We start from the raw sequence: 25,828 nt of genomic DNA on the forward strand, positions 1-25,828 counted from the left end.
TTTTCACCTTTGGTGACAATATAACCACTGTTTGGTGACACAGTCAAACTACATCAGGTTCTTCAAGTTAAAAAAAATCCAAAAGGACTTGCTCTAGATGGGTTAGGGCAGGGAAAACAGTCATTCTTCTATGGTTCTTCCACCAGAGGTGGTTCAGCCATGGTTATGAGTTTGACCTATGGTCTTAACTAACATTTCAACCCTGTGCTGAATGAAAGGAAGTTTCTTAGTACTGTGTAATACAATTAGTGGATCAATGGTTAAATGCAGGATTAGACTGCAGAGTAAACACCTGTAATGGAAATAAAACACGTATGCAAAGGCTTGCCGTAAACCAATCCTGCAGATGAGCAGAGTACTGTATATAGATTTGTGCAGTCATAATGAAAGTCATGTGAATTAACACAAGAAAGTAACTGTAATTTTGTCCAGTTACATTTTATTTTTCAACAGGCTACCAGATTGAGGAAAAAATTGCAGATACAATCCCAATCTACAGAAGTACATCTTCTGTTTGATAATCTTGAATCAAATGTGGGATGGCACACTGTTGGTATTGTGATTGGGTTATGTACAATGCAGCAGCATTGCCAAAATGGGTGTTAATTGAATATTTTTTGTTCCATTTGTTCATTGATCTATTGTTGCAATGTTGGTCTTATTTTTGAAACCAGCTAATTTAAGGTCATATGCTTCAATCTTTCTATTCCCAGATGGTGTTGGTGCTTCATTAATTTTTCTATATATCATAAGAGTTTTTATTGAATGTGCTGAGGTTTCAGGATCATTTCCTATTGGATACAAACATCATTTGTGTCAGAGCAACTAGCAATTGTGGTGGTGCACCAGAAGGGAAGTAGAGAAAATATATCAGACATTAAAATTCTTAAAACTGAACCAAAGGATGGCCTGATAACAATGCTGAACTTCCATTTGGAAAACTCAACTTTGATTTCCCTTGGCTGAAGTGTTTGCTCAGGTTTTCCCCCATTGTTCAAGTCATCTGTAAGAGGTTATGTTGCAGAAGAATGCTCCTTGATTGGTTGAACATGGAACAGCATTGACAGTTTTTGTGGAAACATGTATGGTCTTGACCATCCCCAACTTCCTGATTGATGAAAGGCTAATTCAGGAGACAAACTGGTAAATCTGAGGGAAAAGAAGCTATAGGCTAGAATGTGTATGGCTAGATTAGCACTCTGTATTGAATTATTAAGAGATGCTGAACTCGTCTATGGTGCTTATATGCTTATTTTACACCCTTAAGATTAACTTGATGAGTTTAAACCCATATTCTTTTCTTATAACATCCTGGATGTCTTAATCAAGTAGTAGTATAATAAAAATTATTTGATCAAAGCAAGATTAACAGGAGAACAAATAGCCTTTAGGGCATCTGTCAAGAGCAGATACATCATGAAGTGTGACGACCATATTTAATACAGATGCCAACAGCAAAAGCATTGTTCAGTGCAGTTGCCTGTAGCTGATACATCCTCTAGTGCTGTCGGTAATGGTAAATATATCCTTTTATGCATCTGCCAATGGCAGAAACATCCTTTTGTGCAGGTGCCAATAACCGATACATAGTTCTGTGTTTCTAGAAGAACATAGTGGCAGCAGCTGGGACATACTTCAGCTGTATTTCCAGAACAATATAGCTGCCAACAGCAGAAACATCTTTCAGCTGTTTCTAGAAGAATGCAGCTGCCAAAAGTGAAGATGGCTTTCATCTGTGTTTCCACATAAGCGTGGCTGCCAACAGAAGTATCCTTCAGTACTTTCTCTATAAGAATTGCCAAGGGCAAAGATACCCTTCAGCGTTGTTTCTAAAAGAGCTGACAAAGCGGGGACATTTCTTCCTGTTCCTAGCAGAATGCAACTGCCAACATCAGAGATTCTTCAGTACTATTTCTAGAATACAGCTGCCAACAGCAGATATCCTTTAGTTCTATTTCTAGAAAATCACAACTGCCAACAACAGACAGTCATCAGTGATTTTTCTAGAAGAGTGATATTGCTAACAGCAGATACATACTTCAGTACTTTTTCTATAAGCTTGTCACTGTGAACAACAGACATCATTTAGACCTTTATTGTTCTAGAACAACATATTGCCAACAACAGCCATTCTTCAGCTTCTAACAATAGATGTCTCTCTGCATTGCTTTTCTTGTTCTCAGTCTAAACTCTTATGCAGAAACTAAAATGCCAATTTTTATTTAACCTGATAATTAAGCCTCCCTGGATTACTGATCAAGTTTGTCCAGTGACCGCAGTAAGGGTGCTACCGTTGACCCCAGCAGTTCTGTGTTAGATGTCAGGCTCACACATGAAGAAAGATCACTTTGACAATACTATTACGAGCTACTATTGGGAACTTGCACTTGTGGTACTGTATCCGTACAAGGAGTCAATGTCTTCATGAGAAGAATGGTGAGGAAAACATTGGTAAAAAAAATCCTTGTAATTAAATTGGATACAAAAATGTTTCTAATTGAGTACTTGAAAAAATTAAACTCACTGGCCCCAAATTTCCTTTCTATTTTTAGTGTAATGTAGCTACATATCATTTTTCAGCAGTGGATTTGGGGTGGGATCCATTTCTGCCAGGTCTAGCCCTGTTTTGTGCCTGCCAAAATTTCCAGGCTGGGTGGTGGGGGCCATTTACTCCATCCACCTCTGCAGCAGTGTTCTCTCAGTACTGCACTGAAGTGACAGCCTAAGTATGGCATAGTGGCTTACCAGGATTAACTGGTCCTGGCAGAAGTGCTTCATTTATAGCTGCCTACAGCTGGAACAACTTTTTCATATATCAGGTTTGCCTGCATATTTCAGGATTTTTTCCTGCTTTGGGGAGCAAGTGAGGTGAACTTTAAGCTTACAGAGTGAGAGTCTCTGGTCACTGGCAAATTTTCAACCCCAACCCACAGTAAGGGATACTATGGAGCAGCATGGGTTTCCCTATTGGGATTCCTCTGTATGTAATCTTGATTGAGGAGGAGGAGACCGGAAAAGAACAAAGGAGTCAGCATCAAAGGATGAAGCCAACCCACTAATACCCCCCATAATGAGTCTATAGGCCCCAGAGATCTTATGAGTGAGGAGCTGCGCATTTACAGATTTTGATTTATTAAGGAAGCCCTGGATGACCTGTGGCAGCTTCTGCATACTGACTTGTAGCTCAGATCAACTGCCTGAAAGCTTTGGAAGTCAGGAATGCTCTCAACTTTTATGCCATTGGTTCCTTCTAAGCTGCAGCGTGGGACTTTTGCAACATAACCCAGGGTGCCATCTGGATCTGCATTTGCCAGGTTACTAATACCATGTTCAGGAGAGCTGTTTATTTTGAGATGACTCCTAGGCAGCAGCATGACAGAGCCATTCAGTTCTATCATATTGTTGGCTTCCTCAAAGTTTGGGAGCAATAGATGGCACCCACATTGTACTACAGGCTCCTATAGTTGACCCATTGAATTTCCTGAATACAAAGGGATTCCATTCCCTCAATATTTAAATTGTCTGTGACCAGCTGCAATGAATTCTCCAGGGATGATTTTAACCCAATCCGTTCAATGAGAATGGGTCAGGCATGTTGTTAAAATTGCTTTTGTGCCCCATTCTTGTCGATTCATATGGTGTTGTTTTAACTATGGAGTTTCTTTAGGTAGCTGAGGTGCCTCATGAATACATGCAATTCGAGGTCCTATGATGCAATTAAGACCCATACCTATTGTTGGCCCCCTCCTATTTCTCATCTACATGCCGCCCTTTGGCAACATCATCCGAAAACACAGTGTCAGATTCCATATGAACACTGATGACACCCAGCTCTACCTCACCGCCTCCTCTCTCGACCCCTCTCTCCACTGCCTCTGATTTGTGACACTGCTTCTCCGACATCCATTATTGGATGAGAAGAAATTTCCTCCAATTAAATACTGGGAAGACCAAAGCCATTGTCTTTTTGATTTTGGCGATTGCTTGTTTCTGCTTATTTTTCCTTAACCTGTATAAGCACTCACAGTTTATGATAGGTGCCATTCTAGCTTCATTGTTTTGGATGAAGGAAGAGTTGGAGCAACAGGAGCAGCAACAGCAGCAGCAGCGTCAATAACTAGAAGGAGGAGCAGCAGGGCCTGTTAGAAGACAGCAAGTGAGGAGTGCTGCTCATGGAAGGCCTTACCCAGTCCACAAGGTCTAAAGGCCAAGAGTCCCTTTCTTGGATATATCCGAGGAGCAGTGAATGAGGAGGCTGTGCTTCTACAGATAGGCTGCTCTCTGAAGCTTCCTGCAAAAAAAACCTGCTGCCTGCTTGGCCAGGGGGCCATGCTTTGCCAGTGGCTGTCAAAGTCACCACAGCCTGTAACTTTTTTGCAGCAGGCTTGTTCCAGGGTTCAACAGGGGACATCTCCCAGTCTGCAGTGCATAACTGCATCAAGCAGGCCACCAATGTCCTATTTGCCATGGCCAACCAATACATCACCTTTCCCATGGATGCCAGCAGTTAAAATGAAAGAGCTCTGGGATATGTGGCAGTGGCTGTCTTCTCTCATGTCCAGGGGGTTATAGATTGCACTCGTGGAGCTATCAAGGCACCAGAAGATCAGCCAGTAGCTTTCGTCAACATAAGGGGCTTTCACTCCATTAATGTCCAGCTATTCCATGATCACTGCAGAAGGATCATGTATGTCTATGCCAGTTTCGCAGGCAACTGTCATAAGCCTTCATCCTGTGATAGTCAATCATCCCCCCATTATTCCACCCTTCCAGGCACGTAAGAAGATGGCTGCTTGGGGACAAGGGCTACCCCCTGTACACATGGCTAATGAAACCCCTCCACAGCCCCACTGCGCTTGAATAGCTCAGGTACAACCAGAGCCATGGGACCACCAGGAACATTATTGAGCACACTATAGGGCTGCAGCAAAGGTTCAGCTGTTTGGATAGTTCGAGAGGCTCCCTACAATAAACCCCATACAAAATGTCCCACATCATTGTAGTGCGCTGCATGTTACACAACATGGCAATACAGAGGGGGATTGCATTTGGACGAGGCAAAGCAACAGCCATCATTTGATGAGGAAGACTTGGGCAAAGAGCACATGGAGAGGAAAGGAGTACTCTGCTGCATAATGGACATTCATGGAAAACGGTTATGAATATGCATTTAGAGCCTTGGCTACTTCCTGCCAAGCAGCCCACACCACTTGTCTTAACACCCAACTGCAGGAAAGAGGACGTCCATACTCTGGTGCACATGTTTCAGCAAGATCTGCATTGCCTATCAGAAAATTGTGCTGCCCTCGCACAACTATTTATTGATTTTGTTAAAAGTTTTCATGCTTAGCCGTTGCACCCAGAAACTGCAATGTCCCTTTAAACTGCTACAAGCCTTTGAGGCCTGTAAAATATGAATTCCTGCCCAGTAACAGGCAAGCTCCCATGAGATGCATTACTGATGTCTGGATGGTCCTTTCCCCATGTGGTGTAATATTTATTCTTAAATAACATCTTATTGATCCATGAGAGAATCCAGCTTCCGTCTGTGTTCATATGGCTGTTATCACAGTCTTTCATGAACCTATTGCTTCAAATTTGTTAGGAGAAAAACTGCTGTTGTTTCATGGTGCATGAAAACATTCTGAAAGCTAAGGGTTAAATTTTACAGGTTTCAACTCATGCATGGAGCCTCAGTTGATGTGAGGGAAAATTGGGCACAAAAGTCATCAACCTAATTTGTGGGTCTTTGATGTTATCATTAATTCAGAATAAGTAGTTATTCTTCATGTTTGAGCTCAGAAGGTTGAGTGTTAACAAGACATTTGTCTATGGAGGAGGAAGACACAGTGAGACACAATTCTCTTTTCACCCGATGTCCACATATGCCCATTTCCAGCAGGCTTGCTAAATTGCAATCAGAAGTGGGATCCTTCAATGATTTTGTCCTACCTAACCCAGCAGCGCCCCAGTATCACCAATCAAGCTGAAGTCATCTACACAGCACAGACAAGGAGTTGAACCTTCCTGGTCTGTATGGCTCAGCTGTTAGCCGTCTTAATCTATTGGACTATTAGGAGAACCCAGTGCCAGATTAAAAGGTTTTTTTTGTACTGTGAATTTAATTGAGATTATCTGAACTAATTCCACTTAAGACCTTTAATAGCTATTAGAAGATGCTGTTATCCTGTCTGGTAAACCCAGATTCACAATCCGACACACAATCCCTTCTGAGGTATTATCGGTGTTAAATTGGGCCGTGTAGCGCCCATTGTTTCAGCGCTACACGGCCTCTCCAACATCCAAAATGGCGTTTTGGATGCACACATATGTTTCCAGCATGATGTGTGCCGGACGCCATCTTGGTATAAGAGTTAGCGCAGGCACAGATAGTGAACGCTGGAATCATGTAAAGTAGGGAGAAAATGGCTTCAATCAGTGTGAAAAGCTGATTTAAAGTGATAGACACCATTTTGGGACTTAACACTCAACTCAACGCACAGTCTTAACCCCGACCATCTGAATGTGTCTTAGAGTGCCTGGAGGACCCCCCACCAGCTCTATTTAAAGGGACCGTGCAGGATTTACAGGTTAGTGGCTGGATTATTGCTTCTGGCTGCTGAGACATTTGTAACTGTTTTTGGAGGTGTCGTGTACTTGAATACTAGGACATGGGGACATAGCCTAACATTTAGAGCCAGGACGTGCAGGAGTGAAGTTAGGAAATGCTTCTACATGCAAAGGGTGGGAGACGTTTGGAACACTCTTCTGCAGACAGCAATTGCTGCAGCTCACTTGTGAATGTTAAATCTGAGATTGATAGATTTCTGTGAACCAAGGGTATTAAGGGATGTGGGGCTAAGATGGGTATATGGAGTTAGGTCACAGGTCCACCATGATCTCATTGAATGGTGGAACAGGCACGAGGGGCTAAATGCCACTGCCACTTGCTGCCTCCTGATATGCGCCACCTTCTGCAAGAAAGCGGGACGTGTGTCTGAGTGATGTGCCTGTCATGGTTGAATAGCTAGTGTGTGTGGTCTGTGAGTTGTGGGTGGGTGGCTTGCAACAGTGGTAATGTGTAAGGGTGAGAGGAAGCATCTGATTGGAAGAGTTGAGTTCTGATGGAAAGAGTTTATTGGTATGTGGGGGATGGGGGATGTAGTGTGTGGTGCAGATGGTAGGAGACGCCACTTGACAGTTGACCTCACTCACCTTGACCACTCATGTCAAAGCATTAAACTTCTTCCTGCACTGCATCCATGTTCATGATGCTGTGCGCCTGGCATTGACTTTGTCCCCCGCTACCTCCCACTGCCTTTTGGATATATGTCTGGAGGACCTCTTGCCCCACCCCCACTGTGGATATAGGATGTCCCTCCTTCTATCCACCTCTTGCACCAAGGCCACTAGTGCATCAGCAGAGAACCTTGGTGCACGCATTCTCGCAGGCCTGGTACCAACTCAGATCAGCAGGTTGGTGAGGTCTGGCTTGCAGATTGGAGGATGTGGGATTTAGTAGTGTGCAACCTTTATTCAATGTTTTAACATAACTCATCAATGTGTAAACATAGGGATGGGACCTGCACCTGTGTTTTACGTGTGCGATGTCTGATCTCTGTTCACACTCAATGCAGAGAGTAGACTGTTATTTTCAGCAAATAACAGGTACCAGCTACCTTTGAGAGATTTCTAAGAAACATCCTCCCTTTAAGAGATTGCACTCCCCCTGGTGGTGGAAAGTGCGAATTGCATTGATTCCATGTGCAAGGCCCAGATTGGAATGCTGATTGCAGGTGAGTCCTCGGGCAGGCCAAAACTCACGCCCTGCCTATGCAGAGGTCATTGGGCGCGGGGTAATAGTACATCACATTACCTATGCCCAAAAACGGCCCTTACCCAATTTTTCCCCCAATATTTGTAAATCAGACCTCTTTACTCTATTGCTTGATTGTTATTAAAGGATTTTACTTATTGTTGGGTTGTTAAACTTTGTCGCAGAAAAAGGGAGAGACAATTAGTGGTAGTTGGTTCTTCTTGTGGAATATAAACTCAGTTGTTCTGTGATGCTTCATATAGTGGTTACTTATCTCAGTTCAGCCACCTTGGGAGGTAGCGAAAAATCAGAGAAAAAGTCAACTTTTACTGCTTTCATTCTCCCCCTAGTGGATGCTTCAGAGGGAGCTATGAAATAATAACATATACAGGATGGGGAATAACAATCTAATTGAAGATACTTAATTTAGTTGGAAAAATGTCCATTCCTGTTGCATGAACCTTAAAAACGTTTTAGTTTGGAAAATCCCATTATGAGTCTCAAATTCAGTGGCCATAGAACAAGATGAGCTTTTGTGCATGATAAATTTTAGCAACAGAAAATGCAAATCTTAGTCGTAAATATTTATGCAAAAAGTGGATAAAATCTTATCAAAAAGTTGGAGTAATGGAACATAAACACCATACTAGAAAAGTTAACAGTGAAAGATAAAAAAGAGTTTCGTAAAATATACTGTGATGCAGTTATGTACAGGATAGTGAATAGCCATTTATCCCACTAGGGCAAAAACTTTGTTTACATATATTTTTAATATACACTCAATACAAAGATTTGAAGGAGAGTAATAGTAATTCTCAAGGAATTTATAACATCTGTGAACTAATAGGAATTTTAGTAATCCAAATATTGCACGTTAATAAGTCTTAAATGCTTTTAAGATTGGAATATAACTGCAGAGATTGTGATGACTATGTTAGCTCCACGATATTTGCCGTTATGACATTATCAGTAGTCCTTATTGTATTACAGCTATTTAACACATTGTTAATCATTTTTGAATATTATTAAAACTTGCATTGATATCATGGCCAGTCACTTTGCAACAAATGAAAATGCATTATGCAATGAATTTCTTTCAAATATGGTGATCACAGTGATGTAAATGAAGAACTGTACTTACTGCCAACTTGCATTATTGTGAAACAAGAGAAGTTAGTGCCCAGGACACTGCTCATCAAGTCAAAAATACAGTGTAAAACAACAACAAATGCTGCATAAAAAATTCAAATTCCTTGCAGGAACAATGGATTTAAAGCAGTAGGTTACTGTGTTACACAAAAATGTAACTAGGGATCAAAACGGGCTTCAGCTGAGATGCACAATGAAGAACAAGTGCCTCTGACTTTGATCATTTGTTTCTAATTTTTATGGGCTACATCCCTAACTGCTTGGTTCAGAGGTTGAGAAATATGCTGCCATTACCTACTATATGTTTATAAGATCCTATCTAAAATTTTTATTTTAGTTCATAATGTTGTGGTTCACTGCTTCAGATCTGTGTGCGGTCATGTCATTAAAAGCATGTTAGGAGAACTGTGATGTATGCAAAGGCATGTTGCAAAGTTAGTTTTCTAGCAGGATGATTATTTACGTAAAAGTATACTCATATTCACTCTCTTGCTGTAACACAGAATACTTTATTTATTTTTTCTTCCAGTTTTCTGCCCTTCATAAGCTTTCACATGCAAACTAGATTCTTCCAACAGCAGTTGGGTGAGCCACAGACGTTTCTGCAACATTTGATTGGCTTCAGTATTTAACAGTCTGTAATCCACTCTTGTGCTGTCAAAGCTGGAGAAGGATAATATGGGAAAGTCTGACTCACTCTTCCATCTCTGGTTGTTGGAGGAAGATGGCTTGGCAATGAATAGTTAGAACAAAAGTAGACAATGAGGAAAAATAAGTAAATAAAATATGTGGGCGTAGAAATTTGATTGCACCAAAAAACGGGCACGGAGGGGGCAGGGTACGTTGCACACACTTGTTCACATGGGCACAAGGACAACATGAAATTTGTGCAGGGAGCTCATTATAAAGAACCAGGCAACCAGCCAATGCTACTCGTGCTGCTTACTGGCTGCATGCCTGTTTGGAGGGGTGGGATATTGGGCTTCACTGATGCCACCTATAGGCAGCCAGCACCTCCTAAAGGGGGGATGCATTGTGGCAACAGAGAGCAAGGAACTCTTGTGAAGACAGAAATGGTTGCAAGACCTGTAGAATGGGCCCTCAGGTTCTCCGATGCTGCATTGGGGCACCGGTCCAGGCGGCGGACAGGAAGAGGGTGATCATGCTCTCTCCAAGGGGCAGAAAACCCTCCAGGCAACACCTCCGCTTTCAGTGGGAAGATGTAGTGGAGGAGGTCAATGCCAGCAGCTTAGCTCCCAGAACATGGTTGCAATGTTGGAAAAAGTTCATTGACCTCACTGGAGGTGTCAAGGTAAAAATCTTACCTCTTACATCAATTAATCTCCCCTCATACCTGTGCCACCTACAGCTACACTACTCATAACACTCCCCCTCTCCCCCCGCTTCCTTTAAGTCTCCTACATTCACCGCACCATACATCACTGCAGCTCATACATTCTGCACTTCCTACTCTCTGACCATTGTCCAACATGGAGTGACTGGTCAGCTCCATGAACATGACAGTGGCTCCCACCATGATAGAGCCTCTGCTGACAGCTCTGATAGCTTCCATGGCAGCTCACACTGCTGCCATGGAAGCTCAGATGTCTGTTTTCTTGGCTTTGGGGGCTAGTGTTGACAGGGGCTTCCAAAGTGTCACATCACTCCAGTACTCTCTGCTTGTGTGCCGAACCGAAGGAGTGCAGAGGCACATTCCAAGGAGCATGGGAATCAGGGGGAAAACTCTCCAGTGGCTGGAGTCATACCTAGCACAAAGGAAGATGGCAGTGGTTATTGGAGGCCAATCATCTCAGCCCCAGGGCATTGCTGCAGGAGTTCCTCAGGGCAGTGTCCTAGGCCCAACCAGCTGCTTCATCAATGACCTTCCCTCCATCATAAGGTCAGAAATGGGGATGTTCGCTGATGATTGCACAGTGTTCAGTTCCATTTGCAACCCCTCAGGTAATGAAGCAGTCTGTGCCCGCATGCAGCAAGACCTGAACAACATCCTGGCTTGGGCTGATAAGTGGCAAGTAACATTCGCGCCAGATAAGTGCCAGGCAATGACCATCTCCAACAAGAGAAAGTCTAACCACCTCCCCTTGACGTTCAATGGCATTACCATCGCCGATTCCCCCACCATCAACATCCGGGGTGTCACCAGTGACGAGAAACTTAACTGGACCAGCCATATAAATACTGTGGCTACAAGAGCAGGTCAGAGACTGGGTATTCTGTGGCAAGTAACTCACCTCCTGACTCCCCAAAGCCTTTCCACCATCTACAAGGCACAAGTCAGGAGTGTGATGGAATACTCTCCACTTGCCTGGATGAGTGCAGCTCCAACAACACTCAAGAAGCTCAACACCATCCAGGACAAAGCAGCCCGCTTGTTTGGCACCCCATCCACCACCCTAAAAAACGTTCACTCCCTTCACCACCAGCGCACTGTGGCTTCAGTGTGTACCATCCACAGGATGCCTAGCACAAAGGAAGATGGTAGTGGTTGTTGGTGGCCAATCATCTCAGCCCCAGGACATTGCTGCAAGAGTTCCTCAAGGCAGTGTCCTAGGCCCAACCATCTTCAGCTGCTTCATCAATGACCTTCCCTCCATCATAAGGTCAGAAATGGGGATGTTTGCTGATGATTGCACAGTGTTCAGTTCCATTCGCAACCCCTCAGATAATGAAGCAGTCCGAGCCCGCATGCAGCAAGATCTGGACAACATCCAGGCTTGGGCTCATAAGTGGCAAGTAACATTCACGCCAGACCAGTGCCAAGCAATGACCATCTTCAACAAGAGAAAGTTTAACCACCTCCCCTTGACATTCAACGGCATTACCATCGCCGAATACTCCATCATCAACATCCTGGAGGTCACCATTGACCAGAAACTTAACTGGACCAGTCATACAAATACCGTGGCTACAAGAGCAGGTCAGAAGCTGGGTATTCTGTGGCGAGTGACTCACCTCCTGACTCCCCAAAGCCTTTCCACTATCTACAAGGCACAAGTCAGGAGTCTGATGGAATACTGTCGAGTTGCCTGGATGAGTGAGGCTCCAACAACGCACAAGAAGCTCAACACCATCCAGGACAAAGCAGCCCGCTTGATTGGCACCCCATCCACCACCCTAAACATTCACTCACTTCACCACCGGCATACAGTGGATGCAGTGTGTGCCATCCACAGGATGCAATTTTGCAACTCGCCAAGGCTTCTTCGACAGCACCTCCCAAACCCGCTACCTCTACCACCTAGAAGGACAAGAGCAGCAGGCACATGGGAACAACACCACCTGCACATTCCCCTCCAAGTCACACACCATCCTGACTTGGAAATCTATCGCCGTTCCTTCATCGTCACTGGGTCAAAATCCTGGAACTCCCTTCCTAACAGCACTGTGGGAGAACCTTCACCACACGGACTGCAGCGGTTCAAGAAGGCGGCTCACCACCACCTTCTCAAGGGCAATTAGGGATGGGCATCAAATGCTGACCTCGCCAGCGACGCCCACATCCCATGAACGAATAAAAAAAAATGGCTTGGCTTGGCTCCAAGGGAGAGTACTTCATTGGCTGTAAAGTGTTTTGGGACATCCTGAGGTTTTGAAAGGCACTACATGGTGGTTTCACTACCAATGCAAGCACGCATCAGTGAGTGAAAACGACTTGCTGCACTGTCAAACATGACATATCACTGGGGCATGAGACAGAACTATGACGACTTTAATGTAAATGAAACAAAACCAATTAACAATCTACAAGCAAATAAATCCCCATGGATGGACAGTATTTATCCCAGAGTACCAAGTGAAAGAGGAAAGAAGATTTGTGAGGCATTGACAGTCATTATGAGGAACTTAATGAACACTGCGAAGGGACTAGTAGCTTATAAAAAGCTAACATGGTAACTATTTTCAAAAAGGGTGACAAAGTAGATGCAGGCAACTACTTCAATACCATGTAAATATTAGAATTGATTACAATTTCAATACCATGCAAAAACACTTAATTGGAGGAGGGCTAGTTTCAGTGAGTTAAAAAGAGATTTTGTATAGGTGGATTGGAATCAAAAATTGGTAGGCAAAACAGTAGTTGAACAATGGGTGGCCTTCAAGGAGGAGATAAGTCGAGTACAGAGTAGACACATTCCCACGTGGGGAAAGGAAGAACATAAGAAATAGGAGCAGGAGTAGGCCGTACGGCCACTCAAGCCTGCTCCGTCATTCAGTAAGATCATGGCTGATCTTCGATCTCAACTCCAATTTTCTGCCCTATCCCCGTATGCCTTGATTCCCTTAGAGTCCAAAAATCTGTCGATCTCATTCTTGAATATACTCAACAACTGAACATCCACAGCCCTCTGGGGTAGGGAATTCCAAAGATACACAACCCTCTGACTGAAGAAATTTTTCCTTACCTTGGTCTTAAATGGTCAGTCCCTTAACTTGAGACTATGAACCCTAGTTCTAGACTCTGCAGCCAGGGGAAACAGCCTCTCCGTATCTACCCTGTCAAGCCCTCTAAGAATTTTATGCGTTTCAATGAGATCACCTCTCATTCTTCAAAACTCCAGAGAATATAGGCCCATTCTACTCAATCTCTCCTCATAGGATGATTCTCTCATCCCAGGAATCAATCTAGTGAACCTTCGTTGCACTGCCTCTAAGGCAAGTATATCTATCCTTAGGTAAGGAGACCAAAACTGTACACAGTACTCCAGGTGTGGCCTCACCAGAGCCCTACGTAATTGCATCCAAAGCTAGAGCTCCCTGGATGACTAAAGATGTAGAGATTAAAATGAAACAGAAAAAAGAGGCTTATGACAAATCTAAGGTTCATAATACAGTAGGGAACCAAGCTGAATAACGAACGTACAGAGGAGATCTAAAAAAGAGAATAAGAGGGGCAAAGAGGGAGCATGAGAATAGATTAGTGAAGGGAACCCAAATGTCTTTTATAAACATATAAGTAGTAAAGGGGTAGTCAAAGGAAGGGTGAGGCCAGTTAGGGACAAAAAAGGAGATGATCTTGTGGAGGCAGAGAGTATGGCTGAGGTACTAAATATGGGGGTGGTGCTGGAGGACTGGAAGATTGCAAATGTTATACCCCTTTTCAAAAAAGGGAAGAGGGATAAACCTGGCAATTAAAGGCCAGTCAGCCTAACGACAGTGGTGGGGAAACTTTTAGAGACATTAATCCGGACCAAAATTAATTGGCACTTGGAAAAGTATGGGCTAATGAATGAAAGTCAGCATGGATTTGTTGAAGGAAAATCGTGTTTGACTAACTTGATTGAATTCTTTGATGAAGTGACGGAGAGGGTTGATTACATAGAAAGTACAGAACAGAAACAAGCCTTTCGGCCCAACAGGTCCATGCCGGTGTTTATGCTCCACATGAGCCTCCTCCCACCACTTCTTCATTTAAGCCCATCAACATATCCTTCTATTCCTTTCTCCCTCATGTGTTTATCTAGCTTCCCCTTAAATGCATCTATGCCCGTCACCTCAACTACTCCTTATGATTGTGAGTTCCATATTCTAACCGCTCTCTGGGTTTCTCCTGAATCACCTATTGGATTTATTAGTGACTATCTTATATTTATGTCCTCTAGTTCTGGTCTCCCTCGCAAGTGGAAATATCTTTTCTACCTCTACCCTAACAAACCCTTTCATAATCTTAGAGACCTCTATCAGGTCACCCTCAGTATGTTCAATCTTTCCTGATAGGTATAACCTCTTAGTTCTGTATCATCTTAGTAAATCTTTTTTGCACCTTCTCCAGTGCCTCTATATCCTTTTTATAATATGGAGACCAGAACTGTTCACAGTACTCCAAGTGTGGTCTAATCAAGGTTATATACAAGTTTAACATAACTTCTCTGCTTTTCAATTCTATCCTTCCAGAAATGAACCCCAGTGCTTGGTTTGCTTTTTATAGCCTTATTAACCTGCATCACTACTTTTAGTGATTTGTGTATCTGTGCCCCCAGATCCCTCTGCTTCTCTACCCCATTTAGACTCTTATTATCCAAGCAGTATGTGGCCCCCTTATTCTTTCTACCAAAATGTAATACCTCACACTCATTTATATTGAAATTCATTTGCCAATTACACGCCCATTCTGCAAGTTTATTAATGTCTTCCTGTATTTTGTCGCAGTACTCCTTGGTGTTGACTATACCCCTCAATTTGGTGTCATTCGCAAATTTTGAAATTGTGCTTCTGATCCCTGAGTCCAAATCATTTATGTAAATGGTGAACAACAGTGGTCTCAGCACTGATCCTTGTGGAACAGCACTTCCCACCTTTTGCCAGTCTGAGTAACTACTATTAACCCCTACATTCTGTTTTGTAGCCAGCTTGCGATCTATTCTGCTATTTGTCCCCTGACTCCACATGCTCTGACTTTAGTCATGAGTCTACTATGTGGTATCTTATTGAAGGCCATTTGAAAATCCAAATATATTACATCTACTACATTACCCTTGTCTACCCTTTATGTTATTTCTTCAAAGAATTCAATAAGGTTGATCAAGCATGACCTTCCCTTTTGAAATCCGTGCTGACTATTCTTTATTATATTTTCAGCTTCTAGATGTTATCCTATTACATCTTTGAGTAAGGATTCCATTATCTTTCTTGCCACAGATGTTAAGCTAATTGGTCTATAGTTCCCTGGACTGATTCTATCTCCCTTTTTAAATTTAGGAATCACATTAGCTGCCTGCCAGTTCTCTGGCACTATTCCCTTTTCTAATGATTTTTTATATATATGTAATAGTTTTTCTGCTATATCTTCCCGAATTTCTTTTAAAAGGCACAGATGCAATCCATCCAGACCAGGTGTTTTATCCTCTCTAAGTTTGATTAGTTTATCAATTATCTCTCTCCTTTCTATCTTAAACGTCTTTATATCTTTCTTCTAATGTCATGCCCACCATGTTAGTCTCCCTGGTAAATACTGAGGCAAAGTAATTATTTAATATTCCTGCCATTTTGCCATCATTACCTGTGAGTTTATCCTTTAGTGGCCTTATCCCTATCCTGATTTTTCTTTTGTTATTTATGTGTCTGTAGAATACTTTACTATTTCTTTTTATATTCCTTGATAATTTAATTTCGTAGCTTTTCTTTGCCTTCCTAACTAGACTGTGGGAAGCCTTACAACATAGAATCTAGAAAGGTTACAGCATGGAAGGAGGCCATTCAGCCCATCGAGTCTGCGCCGGCTCCATGCAAGAGCAATCCAGCTAGTCCCACTCCCCCGCCCTTTCCCCGTAGCCCTGTAACATGGTTTACCTGGACTTCTAAAAAGCATTTTATAAAGTTCCACATGAAGGGCTACTAGACTAGATTAGATTAGGTGAGGATTCAGCATAAACATTAGAAATGGATAAGAAATTTGCAGAAGAGTAGAAAACCATGGGTATTAGTTAGAGGAGTTATGTCAGGAAGGGGTAATTGCTGAGTGAGATTCCCCAGGAAATCAGTATGGGATCACTACTGTTTATTTATTTACATGAAACATTTGGATTGAGAAGCTCAATGCAAATTGTTTAAATTTTCAGATTAAATCACATAAGGTAGAGCAGTTGATTCTGAGTAGGTGGAGCAATTAATTCTGAGTAGGTGGAGGAGTTGATTCTGTGGAGGTAGCTCAAGAAATACAAATTGAGTTGGACAAAATATGCATGTGAGAAGATCAGAAGAATACCAGATATAATACAGACAAGTGTGCTGCACATATGAAGAAGAAACATGCAACAACAACATGCATTTATATAGCACCTTACGACCCAAGGCACTTCACAGGACTGGAATCGGACAAAAATTGACACAAAGCCAAAGAAGGAGATATTAGGTGACCAAAAGCTTGGTAAAAGAGGTAGATTTTAAGGAGCGTCTTAAAAGAGGAGAGAGAGGTGGAGAGACAGAGGTATAGGTAGGGAATTCCTGAGCTTAGGCTGAAGGAAGTGGGGGATGCATAAGAGGTCAGAGTTGGAGGAACGCAGAGTTTTCGGAGAGTTGTAGGGCTGGAGAAGTTTACAGAGATAGGGAGGTGCAAGGTCTTGGAGGGATTTGAATATGAGGATGAGAATTTTAAAATTGAGGCTTTGGTGGACTGGGAGCCAATGTAGGTCAGCGAGGACAGGGGTGATGGGTGAACGGGACTTGGTGTGAGTTAGGATATGAGCAGCAGAGTTTTGGATGAGCTGAAATTTATGGAGGGTGGAAGATGGGAGGCTGGCTAGGAGAGCATTGGTATAGTTGAGTCTAGCGGTAACAAAAGCACGGATGAGGGTTTCAGCAGCAGATGGGCTGAGGCAGGGGCAGAGGTGGGTGATGTTATGGAGGTGGAAGTAGGCAGTCTTTGTGGTGGAGAGGATATGGGATCCGAAGCTCAGCTCGGTCATATTGGACCCCAAGGTTGCAATCTGGTTCAGCCTGAGACAGTGGCCAGGGAGGGAGATGGAATTGGTGGCGAGGGAACAGAGTTTGTGGCAGGGGCCAAAGACAATGCCATCGGTCTTCCCAATGTTTAGTTGAAGGAAATTTCAGCTCATCCAGGACTGGATGTCAGAGGAGCAGTCTCACAACACAGAGGCAGTGGAGTAACACATGTATTTCATGGATGGTTTTGAAATAGGTAAAGATGAAGTTGAAAGAGATTTAGGGGTCCTGGTAGACTTGACACTCAACATGTCCAATCACTTCAGAGCAGCAATCACCAAAACAAACAGAATGCTGAACTATATAGCCAAGGCAGTAGAGTACAAGTCAGAGCAAGTCATACTCAAACTGTATAGTGCCCTGGTCAGACTTCACCTTGAATACTGTGTCCAGTTGTGCTCAGCGGGACACAAGGGAGTCAGACAACCTAGCCTTGGAGGCAGTTCAGAGAAGAACCACAGGGAAGTCATAGTTGTATTATTAGTTCTAGCTGAGCAGTACCCTGTTTATACTACAAAAAGCAAAATACTGCAAATGCTGAAAATCTGAAACAAAAACAGAAAATGCTGGAAACACTCAGAGGCCTGCCAGAAGCTGTGGAGTGAATAGACAAGTTAATATTTCAGGGATGGACCCTTCATCAGAAGAGGGTCCATACCTGAAAGGTTAACTTGTCTGCTTTCTACAGATGCTGCCAGACCTGCTGAGTGTTTCCAGCACTTTTTGTTTGTGTTCCCTATTTATACTACCTGGCTGGAACTGCAATTCTGCTGCCTAGGAGAGAGCTCTGCTTATGCCTGGTGATAGGAATGGGCAGAGTGCCTCTTATAGCAGTTACATTTTAAATGTTTAAGGAGCATAGGTGGAAGCATTTGTACACTCTCTAAAACAGTTAAATCAAAGACCTATGAGTATATTTAAACCTGATTTAACATCACACTACTGCTCCATGCAGTGCCAAATCCAAGACTGTCGCCTCCAGGACCTCTCACACCCTATTTTTCTAAAGTCAATGAACCCTGACTCCAGTTTTCTACTACACTTTAGCATCAATATAGCAAGTTACACTAAAGTTGCAGTGTAGCCGCCCTCATTGTCATTTGAGAAGTGGGTGAATTCTACCGTTTGAGGCATTTGATTTACATTTTGGAATAGTAAGAAAGTTAAGAGTTTAAGAGATGGAGAATCTGTTATTTTGAAAGTGTGATGGACATGAGTTACCGCCATTTGGGCGAGTTCGGAAGTTTCTTATTTGAAAGAGCTGGAAGTAATGTTTGGGAGAGTGAACGTATATGGGAAGTGCTATTTTAGCGACTGAAGTTGTGAATGAAGTTAGTGGCATTTAAGTGAGGGGTTATGCGAGAGAGAGAGTGAAGGAGTTACTTAATTTAGTGCCATTTGAGAGAAGGGCGAGTTATAAAGCTAGTGTCATGCCCTGGAGGCAGGATCCAGGCTCATTAAGTCGAATGTGTGGTGAAACCGGACACCTAAGGCACTTGAGCCAAAACCCCAGTCAGTAGCAAATCGCTATTTAAAAGGAAAAGAGCGATCGTCAGTTCCCAGCCAGCGTGCGTTCAACTTCGTCGCAGTTCGGCTCCTCTCGTCCTGCAACTCCACCAGGTACCAGAGCCCCCTGTAAACTGGATTGTCCTCAATGAGTAATCGTCAGGAAAAGAAGAGAACCCACTCCTGGAACTGCAAGCACACCCCCGTAACAGTTAGCACACTTTAGGATTGTTGTCCGAACTAGGGGTGGGGGGGTGGGGGGAACTTCTATTTTTTCTGTTGGGGGAAACTTTTCGCTCCTTACCCAATGAATGCAAGGGGCTCCATTCTGTGGGCCAGCTCTCGAGTCACGTTCTGATTAAAGCTTGGATTTAGCTACTGGGACAAATGCATACAAATGTATTTAGCGACTCGAAGGAGAGATTGCAGACGCTCTACACTCGCAAAAAAGTAAGTTTCTTTCGGTTTAACTTTAAAGCAGAATTTCTTCGTTGGGTCGGAAAGATCGTGGAAATCCCGGAGTGCATAGAACAAGTTAATTGGGATTACCTCATTTTCTCAGAAACGTCCTTAACGAGCTTTTTTCCCCATCTTGTCGATAACTACTCTTAACAAATACCAGTTTCAAATGCCCTATGTATGTCCGAAAATGATTCAGTCGTACCTGAGGGTTTCATAAAACTTGTAGCTGTGATTTCTATTTTGTGTTTAATTCAAAATTATGGCGAGGATCTTGGAAAGAGCATACATTTGATTGATTAGACACTTTCGCTTTTAAGAACTGTCTTTGTCTGAAATATTGGCATCTTGTAATTATGCGAGCAGGAATGCAACAAATTCTCCCTAAATGCATCCTGAATGTTTGAGAGCTCTTTTCAGATTTTTGGATAGATTTCTTTGTGTGGGTTTCTAGAGCTGTGATTCAGCATAGCGAGATCCAGCGGAACACGAGGCTAAAAGTTTCCATCCAAACAGCTGACTGCCATAAAGTTCATATGGCTATTACAGGAAAATATGAAAGGGGAGAGAGCTGGAAATGCATTGTAATGGGACATTTGGGAGTTGTTCTTTGCTAGAAACATAACGATTTTTCGGAACGATCTGAACTGTCTCTGTAGCCAGTTTTCTTTTTGCCCCCATTAACAGTGGGCATTCGCTGGAGTATTTGTCCTTAAATGTATAGTTGCAGCAAGTAATTTAATTATCGATCAGAAACACCTTTCATCTGAAAAAGACGCAATGTCTTCACACGTTTGATGTTATGTTTGCTGATTGGTTTGTCCAGACAGTTAATGCAGATGATCTCCGTTAGAGCACTTGGTTCAATAGTATTGAAGAACAAGCGTTTGGACAGTTCCTAATGTACACATCGTAACTGTGTTTACACACATGTATCCAACCAAACCCTCCACCACCCACGCAAACCTCCGCCACATTCATACACGTGTGCATATCCTGCCCAAATTCATCTGCAGATGTATACACGTATTCATTGAAATCGCGGCACATACATCTCCAATCATACGTACACACCACTGATGCACAGTTGCACACATTTATTTAATCACGTGGGCAAAAGGTATACATACATTCGCAGGCGTACAAAAGGTCATGCACATTATCAGGTATTCACAAATGTATACCAACACACCCATGCAGAACCTGGTTACAAACTCTCCTTGTTCTACGAAAAAACAGAACATCCTGTTGGATTTTGCCAACATTCAAAAAAAGGAACATGTAGTTCAATAGAGATAAATACAGGATCACCCTAATACACCCAGCATCTTCATTAAACTAAAAAGCTTTCAATAATGCACAAACGCAGCATCTCTGCTTAATCCTTCAGTAACACGCAAACAGAATCTTCACTAAATAATTTGCCACAGGGAATCTTTAAATTCTTCAATTACAAGCAATCTCGGTCAACCACTTTAATAACAAACACAGGGAAGCTCTGCCAACCGCTCAGTGATACACAGGCAGGGTATATTCAATGATCTTCACTATCATTCTCCAGCATACGCAATTAAATCGTCACCTAATACACACACATATATATATATATGTATTTCCTAAACTACAAACCGTAATTGCATACCCAAGGGATTCACAACCCTGTACATGCGCACAAACTTATATCAGTGAACCATTACAGATACACGGTTACTATCATACCATACACACCAATAAATGCATACATATACATCACTAAATCGTTAACAAATAAATGGTAGATATTTTACTTCCTAAACTACAACTTTTAATTATGCAGTAAAGAACTCAAGCCTCCTTTTAGTCCCAGGGCGACATTTTCATTATATTTTAAATTTTATGTAATCTATAATATGAACATTTGGGAGTAAAATGAGGCAACACTTCACAGGAAAGCTCCGCGCACACAGTCAAGACATTGAACCTACACAACGCTGTAGTTTACAAGTTTGGTTTAATAACCAATTTCCACCACAAATATATTGGTTGAGGAAGAGAATTGATCTTACACAGTACCCTGGTATTACTGCAATTTGTACTACATTCTATTTTGATCTCAGATTCAGATGTGTCATTCTTAACCTATTATATCTTAGGTCTAACATGTTTATAACATTCTTTTCGTTTTAGTTACTACTGTTCGATTTTAAAATGTGCCTTTTAAAAGCTACATAGTATCAAACCGATTTTGCTAGATCCATGTTATCATGCAGTATATAATCTCAAGCTGCTATTAATTTTGCACAAATGTAAGGAATCTTACAACACCAGGTTATAGTCCAACAAATTTATTTTAAAATCACAAGCTTTCGGAGATTATCCCCTTCGTCAGGTGAAGGGGATAATCTCCGAAAGCTTGTGATTTTAAAATAAATTTGTTGGACTATAACCTGGTGTTGTAAGATTCCTTACATTTGTCCACCCCAGTCCATCACCGGCATCTCCACATCATTAATTTTGCACAGTATAATACCTTTTTGTAGCCCACCAAAGGTAAAACCATACTTATTAAAAATAACTGATTGAAATCTATGAGGCCCAGGTTCACAAGTTTTTCCAATTGTAGTTTTCTACAGTTTTTTTTGCTGAATAATTCAGTTACTTGCAATTAGTTTTACAGAAAACTGCATTTGGCAGATGTGCAAAAGCTTTGTCAATCAGGGCCTTGATTTTTTTCTCTGCCAGTGTCAGATTGCAGATTGCATTCCTTGCCGTCCGGCGGCGGTAGAGAGTTTTTTTAAAAAAAAACTTCCTCGCTTTGAAATCCTTCTTTTGCCCTCTCCAGCTGCTTTCGAGCGGTTTCAGTCGGAGTTAGTTCGGCTCGGAAATGTCGAGACCCCCGGGTTATTCATGGTGGGAGTGGGACCGGGCATCAGCTCTGAAGATTTCAGGCTGAGGGTAAGACCCCCCCTCATGCCTTTCGGTCGGTCCCGCTGGGATTTACAGCTTTTTTTTCCTAAAGGTTTGTTTTTATACAACATATAAAAGAAATCTGCAGTGTTTCCTGATCGCTGGTAACATTCTTCATCTGCTCGCAGTTAAATGGGATTGAGGGTCGGCGTGACACATCGAGAGGCCGGCATATTTCGATATTCAAGAGTTAAATCGGCTCTAAATTTTACTTGCTTTCCCCAAGCCATTTTTTTGCTTAAAAGTTTCCAAGAAGTCAATGGAGTGAACAGGCAGATGTTGTCAGATGTGTCTCTTTTCTGCCCAATGGGACTCAGAAAGAGAATGAAGTAACGGGATGGAGACGGCGGCAGTCCCGGACTCCAACAGCAAACCTGCTGCCTTCGGGGGGTGAGTCTCAAAACTTAACGAAAGCTTTTGACAAATTCCGATACTCCGTAGCTCCGGGCTAAGAGTGGACAGGAAGTGATTTAAATCCGGATTTCTGTTTCTAAAAATTATCAGGAAAATCCCTGTCTAACGCAAACATCCCAAGTGACAAATGAAAAGGAAGGGTCGCAACCCTTGATATCCCACGAGGGAACGGATGTACTTATATGTATTTTAAAATATAATGCTTATCAGTGTAGCGTAATAAAATCATACCCACATTTGGAAAACCGTGACTCGTATCCGTTATATCTCAGAATTATAGACTTAAAAGCCTTTATTGACAATGTAATATGTTTAGGATAACATGTTACATTTCAATCAAGAGAAGCAGATTTTAGCTTTTGGACTTAAGAAGAGGTGCCAGGTTGTGGTGGTGTGGATGAGATGGAGGTCCATGTGAATTCATCTTCCCGTTTCCACCGCCAGGCAGACAAGCTTCAGATCTGTCAGTTACAAATTAGGGAACAACTGCAAAAGTCGAATGGATTGTAGTACTTTTTTGCATTTTTATTAAACGAATCTCCAATTTATTTCTAATGTAAATAGAAATAAGAATTGAGTGTTTCTTGTGTTAAGGGTGCAGCAATGTTTATAATATTACAACTACCTACTAATTTGTTATGTATTCTTGCAAAACTAAAGTTTCGGGCAAAGAATGAAAATATTTAAATGTGCTATACAAGTTAATGTAGTGAATGAGTGTTAACCATAAACTGGTATTTCAACAAACTCAGGGTAAGCCTTTCCATAGTTTATGTCTGAAGTATTATTTTGAATATATTCAGCAACCCTGCATTTGCTCAGACATAACTTCTGTATCCTGATTTGAAATGAGGTGAGTAATTTAGAGACGGTGCCTGAACTCGCAATGCTGTATTGCACTGCGCTGTGAAGCATTTCCAAACTCTTAGAGAAAGGGCTTTTCTTCCAGTATCGAATCAGGCTACATCTCAGACAGAATTAATTTCGCAAAGTCTCTGTTTGCACAACCAGGCAACTTCTAACCAACTTGAATCGTTCGCAGAGCGCAGTGTACGTTGACAATCCGGTGAAAGTTCAGGTGAGAGAGGGAGAGGGAAATATAAGGTCCTATGCCGAGGTTAAAGCAGTATCCCTTCCTTCCCTTTCCTTTTTTGTGACAGCTGAAAAAGTCCCTGGAGAATTGAGCTGGGCTGGGGGCATACCAAAAATTAAGACAATTCTGATCGGTCTTGAGTTAGTGTAACACAACGCGTCTCCAATTAAGATGCATGTCCTTTAATTTTTTTAAAGGCATCTCCGCTGATTTCAGTTGGATGAGAATCGGTGGCTAGTTTCAGGCTGATCTAAAAACCGATGGAATGTCCGACGGTCCAAATAAACGAGGCACATTCAGAAGGCAGGAATTTACATAATGCATTGCTGCATCTCCGCTCTCTGTATCAAAATAACGCAACTACCCTTTTTTGTTTATAAATCAAGAAATGCTCTAGTTTTATTCATTTGACTTAATATCGATGTTGTAAGCTTGTATCAAATTGTGTTTTTGGAGGTGCAATGTAGACATTGTGGGTGTTTTGAAAGAGCAGTGACTATTAATTATTCAAAGTTTTTAAGTCATCGCATTGATTTTCATTTTTATTTCATAAAGGGCAGTGAAGGATCAAGAATAGTTAAGAAAAATCTAGATTTTCAATATGTGGATCAGTTATAAATTTTTAGGTTAAAATGCGTAAAGGAGATCTTAACAATACACTATGACGTATTGTGTTCAGTTACTGAAGACCGTAGAAGCATACAATAACTGCACCATAACTTTAATCCACAGAGGTTTCTCTGTACTATACTACTGGAAGTCTGCCAGTCTGTAGTTAGCATTGTGAATATTTCTCTGTAGTGGAGACTGTGATTCAAATCTATAGTGGTTTCTTTTGAACTGGACTGCTTAACCTCTGTTCATAGTCCTGCCCATTTTTACGTTGAAGGAGCCTATAGGATAGAACATTAACCTCTTTAGCCCAATAGAGGTTCGTATGATATCTTGCCCAGTGGTCATTAGTTATATTTCACTATGCTCTATCGGAAAACAAATTGGTAATATAATACTGGTCATGTGATTCCATATATGTTCTGTATTCCCGCTACCATTTTTATAACTCCTTTACCAACATTACAGTACTTGTAACTATGTCTGATGTATCTACCACATGGTGTTGGGAAAAAATGAAAATTATAGATTATATATGGGCTAGATTTTCTGCTTGTTCATTGTCAATGGGCAGAAAATCCAGATCATATTATAAACCATAATAAATGTTATGAGTCAGTTATGTGTCAGTAACTCAGTTTGGGGATTCTGCTTGGATTTGCTCTCACAGTTTGTGAAATCTTCAGAGCCACTTAGTTGAATGCCTTGTACATCTTTTATGTATTGTTCTGCTCTAGTTCACAATTAGTTCTGTGACTATATACCTATGTAGTGGAGACAGTCAAATAACATTTTTAAGTTAACTAGTGGATTTTCCATGGTGTTACTCACAGTGAGTTGGAGGACATGTTGTTTTCTAATGACAGGAGTGTTACTGTGTGTAATACTTAATGTGTTATTATGTAGTCAGAAGTGTGATTGAAATATTGGACTTAATTTTGTGAGCGAGGTGGTGGAATATGTGTTAAAATTCTGATTGGGGGGGGGGAAATTTCAGCCAATCATGATTTTTTGTGTGATAGGTGTGTGCAATACACAAAACTTTGTTTGGCTATTTTACGTATTTTCCTCTCCAGGTTCTCCTGTAGCTTTTCCATGTCATGCATTTTTTGTGGCTGAGATGACAGACTACATACAGATCAGTTCATTCCTCGGCTAATGCTACAGTTTAGTCAACCACTAGGAGGTGTATTAGCATGATCCAGGGTCACCAGTCAGCTGTGACTCAGTGGGTAGCACTCTCGCCTCTGAGTCAGAAGGTCGTGGGTTCAAGTCCCACTCCAGAGACTTGAGCACAAAATCTAGGCCGACACTTCCCAGTGCAGTACTGAGGGAACGCTGCACTGTCGGAGGTGCCGTCTTTTGGATGAGCG

The 25,828-nt window shown here is 42.0% G+C and overlaps 1 protein-coding gene and 1 long non-coding RNA gene across 5 annotated transcripts in view; one reads left to right on the top strand and one right to left on the bottom strand.

Annotated features, from left to right (window-relative positions):
* Nucleotides 1–25,828, bottom strand: part of LOC137300667 (uncharacterized) — a 76,627-nt gene that overhangs the window by 25,558 nt on the left and 25,241 nt on the right. The gene's annotated exons all lie outside the window — the stretch shown is intronic.
* The window catches only part of col27a1b (collagen, type XXVII, alpha 1b), a 524,608-nt gene continuing 521,019 nt past the window's right edge, over nt 22,240–25,828 (top strand). For both annotated transcript variants that reach the window (XM_067969899.1, XM_067969900.1), the window contains exon 1: nt 22,240–22,726. In XM_067969899.1, the coding sequence (XP_067826000.1) occupies nt 22,674–22,726 (53 nt within the window). In that variant the 5' untranslated portion in view covers nt 22,240–22,673. The remainder of the gene's footprint in view (nt 22,727–25,828) is intronic.

This window comes from Heptranchias perlo, chromosome 31, assembly GCF_035084215.1.
Source record: "Heptranchias perlo isolate sHepPer1 chromosome 31, sHepPer1.hap1, whole genome shotgun sequence".
NCBI lineage: Eukaryota > Metazoa > Chordata > Chondrichthyes > Hexanchiformes > Hexanchidae > Heptranchias > Heptranchias perlo.